Source organism: Limulus polyphemus, unplaced genomic scaffold (genome assembly GCF_000517525.1).
Source record: "Limulus polyphemus unplaced genomic scaffold, Limulus_polyphemus-2.1.2 Scaffold102, whole genome shotgun sequence".
NCBI classification, from domain to species: Eukaryota; Metazoa; Arthropoda; class Merostomata; order Xiphosura; family Limulidae; genus Limulus; species Limulus polyphemus.
In genome coordinates, this window is record NW_013665712.1 from 260,007 (window position 1) to 266,417 (window position 6,411).

The following is a 6,411-nucleotide window of genomic DNA, read 5'->3' on the forward strand; positions in this document are numbered from 1 at the left end:
GCCGCTAAAGTTTCGTCGGAAAGAAATTATACGAGAAGTTAACAAACGAATAGAGACGTAACACTATTATATATTTGTGAATGTATATCTGTTTGTTTGTCAATACAAATCGATATGGACCACTCTACAAATGTCAATATAGGTTCATTAGGACTAACTTTTCATTCAGAATGTCATGGACACATTGGATTTCACTTTCGAGGCCATCTGAGGTCGCAAGGGGACAAAATAAGGCAAAAACTGGTGAAAATTACAGTCTGCATCGTCAAAAATGGGTGAAAACACTATGAAAATCATTTTCAAACATACTAAAACTGCCCAAACATGTTCAATTTGCATAACAGCTGTTCATCACCTTGTTCAATTTCAGAATGTCAGAAGTTTCTAGAATGTTCAAAGTCATCTCCAAACATAATTTCCCTTCCACTGATTTCAATTATTGTCACTACTGATTTCAAGACTACTAAAAGATTTTAGAGATCTCTTCATACTACTTGAGTGTAGCAACTCAAGCTATATAAGGCCTGTATTAAATTTTCTGTTTCAGATTCGATATTAAACTTCCAGCAGTGATTGTTCAATAAGTGCCACTGCTGTACACCAGTATTATACGAAACTCCACCTCAAGATGGGACAAAAAAAACGAAAAAATATTGGCAGAAGCTCTTCAAAAGCTCGCAGAGTTCGAGAAACAAGGGATCAAGAGACAGCTGAGGAACATAAATCTCGCACCAGTGCACAAGCCTGCAGACAGGCACGTAGCAGGCAGTGGGAAACAGAAGAGCAGCACTAGGCCCGCTTCAGTTCTCAGGCCTCCAAATAGGCACATAGCAGGCAGCAGGAAACAGAAGAGCAGCGCCACGCCCATTTCATTTCTCAGGCCTCAAGACAAGCAAGGAGCAGGCTGCAGAAAATAGAAGAGCAACATCAGGCACGCCTCAGTGCTGATGCCACCAGACATGAAAAGGGCAGGTTATAGGAAACAGAACAGCAACATCAGGCTTGCCTGAGTGCTCAGAAAAGCAAGGAGCAGGCTGCAGGAAACAGAAGAGCAGCATCAGGCTCGCCTCACTGCTGATGCCACCAGGCATTCACAAACCAGAAAACAAGAGTCTGCTGAGGAAGAACAAGCAAGACTCCAAGCAATGTGCACAAGAACTGTCAGGCAAAGGTCATCACTATTTACTGTGGCCAATATGCTAAATGCTGCATTCAATTACTCAGCTGACATTGACTATTCTTCTATAAGGGCAGTCAAAATTGGTTCCATGTCAGAACTGTCAACATTGTGGAGCAAAGAAGTAGAAACGTGAAACACCATCAATGTGTTGTTCCAATGGTAAAGTTAGCTTACCTCTACTAGCCAAGCCACCCTAACCATTGAAAATGCTGCTCCTAGGTGAAACACCAGATTCAAAACATTTCCGAAAGATGATCAGAGCCTACAACTCAGCATTTCAAATGACATCTTTTGGAGCCAACATCGTTGCCGAGGGAGGATTTATGCCAACATTTAAAGTACAGAGACAAATCTACCATCGCATTGGATCACTCCAACCTCATGCAGATGAAGATCCACAGTTTCTACAACTCTATTTTGTGGGAAATATGCAAAAACAAGCAGAACATCGTTGCAACTACATGAAGGGTACCAGACTTTGTATCATCCTGCAATTCCAGAGATGATGCATACCACTAACAATTACGTACAAAGCTTTAAATATGCACTTGAAAGTGCTCCTACTTTGGACTACCAACTAGTGATCAATGCTGATAAACGACCATATGGAGAACATCGTGGTCGATTCAATGAGCCAACTTGCAATGAGGTTGCCTCGGTCATGAATGGCCAGGAACATGGAAAAAGAGACATTGTCTTAAAACTTCGAGATAACACTATAAAGAGGATAAATGAGACACATAGATCTTATGATGCCCTTCAGTATCCGCTTATTTGTGTGCATGGAGAAGATGGATACCACTTTGGAATTCCACAAGCTCAAGGAACAAAAACTGTGGCGTGCATGGATTCTGATTCGAAATAATTACTTCAACCATTTGCAACTTTGTCAAGATTTGTTCCAACAGTATGCTGTTGATATGTATGCCAAGGTGGAGACAGAAAGATTGGTGTACATAAAAACACACCAACAAGAACTGCGTGTTGACTCCTACATTCATCTTAGAGATATAATCAACAATGATGAAGGTAGAGGCAGAGGCATTGGTCAGTTGTGCATTTTCCATACACTTTCATAGGAAGCCCAAGATACATGCATGAACGAACTCAAGATGCCACGACCTATGTCAGAACTTATGGAACACCATATCTCTTCATCACTTTTACCTGCAATCCTTCTTGGAAAGAGGTGAATGATGAGCTTTCCCAAAACAGTCTGCGAAGGACCAACAAGATTTGTTGGCCAGAGGTTTTCGACCAAAACTCATCAAAATGATGCAATTCATAAAAACGTATGAAATCTTTGGCCCTACACGATATGACATGTACATTATAGAGTGGCAGGAAAGAGGCCTCCCTCGTGTACACATTCTCATTTGGCTAAAAACAAAAATCCAATCTAATCAAATAGACTCGGTTATCTCTACAGAGCTTCCAGACCCTATAAATGACCAAAGCCTCTTTAACACCATAAAAAACAATGATTCATAGACCACGTGGGCCTATAAGTCCAACGTCTTTATGCATGGAAAACGGAAAATGTATGAAAAAGTATCCCAGGCAACTGATAAAAGAAACCCAAACTGGTGAAGATGGATATCCTCTCTACAGAAAGAGAAAGCCTGAAGATGGAGGATTTACAGCTACGATAAAAATGAGAAATGGTCAGGATGTTGACATTGACAATCGATGGATAGTGCCTTATTGTTCCCTGTTGTAAAAGACCTTTGATGCACACATCAATGTTGAGTTTTATAATTCAGTCAAGTCAATCAAATATGTGTGCAAGTATGTCAACAAGGGATCTGACGCTGATATCTATGCTCTTCAAGATCAAAACACAAATGATGAAGTGACTCAGTTCCAACTGGGGAGGTACATTAGTAGCAATGAAGCATTTTGGGATTTCCAATTCATGAACGACATCCCACCATCCAACAACTTAGTATCCACCTAGAAAACGGATAGAGAGTCTACTTCACTTAAGAAAATGCTTTGCAACAAGCATTGGCTCCAAAAAATAGAACACTGATTGGCTTCTTTAACCTCTGCCAAGAAGATCCCTTTGCATGCACATTACTTTATTCTGAGGTCCCATCTTTATACACTTGGAGCAACAACAACTGGAGTAGGAGAAAAAGAGATACTCCTGTAGATGGTCATCCTGGGGTTTTTAAATATGAAGCCTTGGCAAGGGTCTATACTGTTCATCCCAGCCAGCAAGAGTGCTTTTACCTTCGTATGCTGCTTCATGATGTGAGAGGCCCGACATCCTTTGAGGATTTGTGTATTGTCCAAGGTCAGGTCTGTACCACCTATAGAGAGGCGTGTTTCAAGCGAGGCCTTCTTGAAGACGATGCACAGTAGAAGTTCACACTGACAGAAACAGCAGTCTCACAGTCACCATCCAACCTCAGAAGTTTGTTTGCTGTTTTCCTGCAAGTTTGTGGTGTTTCAAATCCAGTTGCCCTGTGGCACAATCACAGAGAAGATCTTTCAGAAGACTTCAAGCACCAGACTCAACTACAAAATCCCAATATAGAAGTTAGCTACAATGATGCCATTTTTAACTTGGCTCTTATCACCATTGAGGACAAAGTATTGTCTTTGGGAGGAAAAGAGTTTCCATTATTTGGCCTTCCTGAAGTTCAATGCAATCAGGATGTCAACCTCAATCGTGAGGTTCTGCATGAGACCACTTACGATATTCAAGCTCTTAACCAATAAATTTCAGTTAATGAGCCAAAATTGCTACCTGCTCAAAGAACAGCGTATGCAGAAATAATTGATAGTGTCCAACATCAGAAGAGTGGAGTCTTTTTCATCGATGCACCAGAAGGAACAGGGAAAACATTTGTTAGCAACCTGTTGTTGACAGAAGTTCGTCAACATAAGGTAATTGCACTTGCAGTTGCCTCATCTGGAATCGCAGCAACTCTTTTGCCTGGAGGCAGGACAGCCCATGCTGCACTTAAGCTCCCATTGAACTTGACCATAAATGAAAATGTTACATGCAATATCAGTATAGGAACTGGGATGGCAGAAGTTCTCAGAAAATGCTAAATGATTGTTTGGGACGAATGTACAATGTCTCACAAAGCAGCATTAGAAACTATTGCAAGATATTCGTGAAAGCAAAAAGATAATGGTGGGAGTCATTTTGGTTTTAGCTGGAGATTTCAGACAAACATTGCCGGTTATTCCAAGAGGCACACGAGCCGATGAAGTTAAAGCTTGCCTAAAATCATCATATCTTAGGAGAAACGTAAAAAAAATCTCCTATCTACCAATATGAGAGCCAATCTGCATGGAGATCAATTATCTGGATAATTTGCTGACAGTCTATTCCAACTAGGCAATGGTAAAGTCAAACAACATCAACAAGGAACAACTGACATGGGACCAATCTGTACACAAGTAACACCTGTTGATGAACTCATAGCAAATGTTTTCACAAACCTTCCTGAAAACTATCAAAATCACAGGTGGCTGTGTGAAAGACCAATATTAGCTACAAAGAACAATGTTGTCAATGTCATCAACACACAGCTGTTGCAGCAGATACCTGGTAATACTCAGTGCAACAAGTCAGTTGACTCAGTGCCTGATCAAACCCAAATGGTCAACTATCCTCCAGACTTTCTGAATTCATTTGAACCTCCAGGAGTCTCACCAAATTATCTCAGTGTAAAAGTAGGAGCACATATCATGGTACTCCGAAATTTGGATCCACCACGTCTGTGCAATGGAACAAGACTGGTAGTAAAGAAGCTTATGCCCATGTTATTGAAGCTACAATGCTTTCTGGGTGTGGCAAGGGTGAAGATGTTTCACTTGAGAATTTCAATGATTCCCACTGATATGCCATTTGAGTTTAAGAGACTACAGTTCCCATTCGCTTAAGCTTTTCCATGTCCATCAACAAATCGCAAGGTCAGACATTGAAGGTAACTGGCTTGCAGTTGGAAGAGCCCTGCTTCTCTCATGGACAGCTCTATGTTGGATGTTCACGTGTTGGAAGTCCAATGCATCTTTATGTAAATGCTCCATGTGGAAAAACTAAGAACATTGTTTATCATGAAACCCTTAACTGACTATATTTTCATGAAACCCTCAGCTGACTATGTCTTCGACAAAAGTCAAGTTTCCTTGAATTGTGTATCTCTCTTTCAAATAAAATAAATATTTTGTCTGAAAGAATTATAATTCAGTTCAATTACCATGAAGCTTTTTTAGTTATTTTCCTCTTAATCAAGTGGTCACCAAACTGAGTGCTTCAGTCCCCGAGCAACGCCGGGTATCCTTCTAGTATAATATAAGATAATATTCAAATCAAGTCATGTTGGAATAAATGAAACATATCAATCAAAAGTGGAACATGCCATGCACAATTCTTTATGAAATGTAAGGGGGACAAGTGCCCCCTCTTGCTCCTTCCTGCTGGCGCCCATGACTGCAAGATTAAGGAGTGATAGTAAATCATTTCTTGAGATTTTGAAGTTATTAGGACAAAATCGGGAAGAAAGAGGTAGAAGTTAAAAGAGACCAATAAGATAGAAAATTATAAGAAGACCAGGAAGAACGTGACAGGAATTTAGGAGAGTAATTGAAAAAATGCGACATACTACTTAAAGGAGAATTAAAATCAGAAATACATCTTATTGAAGAAAAGATCAATGAACCTATTAGAGATGTACAGAGATATTACAATGATAATATTGAAGAAGTATGGGAGGACATCAATAAAGATAAAGAAAGACATCAACGAGTTAGAAAAGAGCATTATTGAGGTAGAAAAGAACATCAGTGACAAAATAAAACATATGGAAAGCGAATTATTAAATGCAAAGATTAAACCAGCCATACCTATTTTTCCACTTGTTCAAGACAATTTCTAGAACTTAACTGACCAATTCAACATTGTCCCACAGAGAAACCAATGGACTATGATGGGAAGATACTATGGGGGCCATATCAAGCTCAATTCGAAATCATTTCCAGAGTGAATGGGTGAAATAATGAAAAACAAACCACACATCCTGCTGCCCATTTAAAAGAAACAGCTTTGACAACATTAAGTAACCTTCCATCTGATGATGACAAAACCTTGTCGAAACGTTGTACATTTGCTGTTATATTAAAGTTTTTCTTCATTACCCATTCAAGCCGTCTCCAGCCATTATTAGAAAGAATAAAGCCTTTACTACAGGAAATGGATTGTTGAAGTTTGT

The 6,411-nt window shown here is 39.7% G+C and overlaps 1 protein-coding gene across 1 annotated transcript; it reads left to right on the forward strand.

The window, feature by feature from the left end:
• The first annotated feature begins 4,576 nt into the window (after window positions 1-4,576).
• On the forward strand, window positions 4,577-5,083 carry LOC106470130. Its single transcript, XM_013930661.1, has one exon. It carries the CDS (start codon window positions 4,577-4,579, stop codon window positions 5,081-5,083), a length of 507 nt encoding a protein of 168 aa, XP_013786115.1.
• Window positions 5,084-6,411: the final 1,328 nt, after the last annotated feature.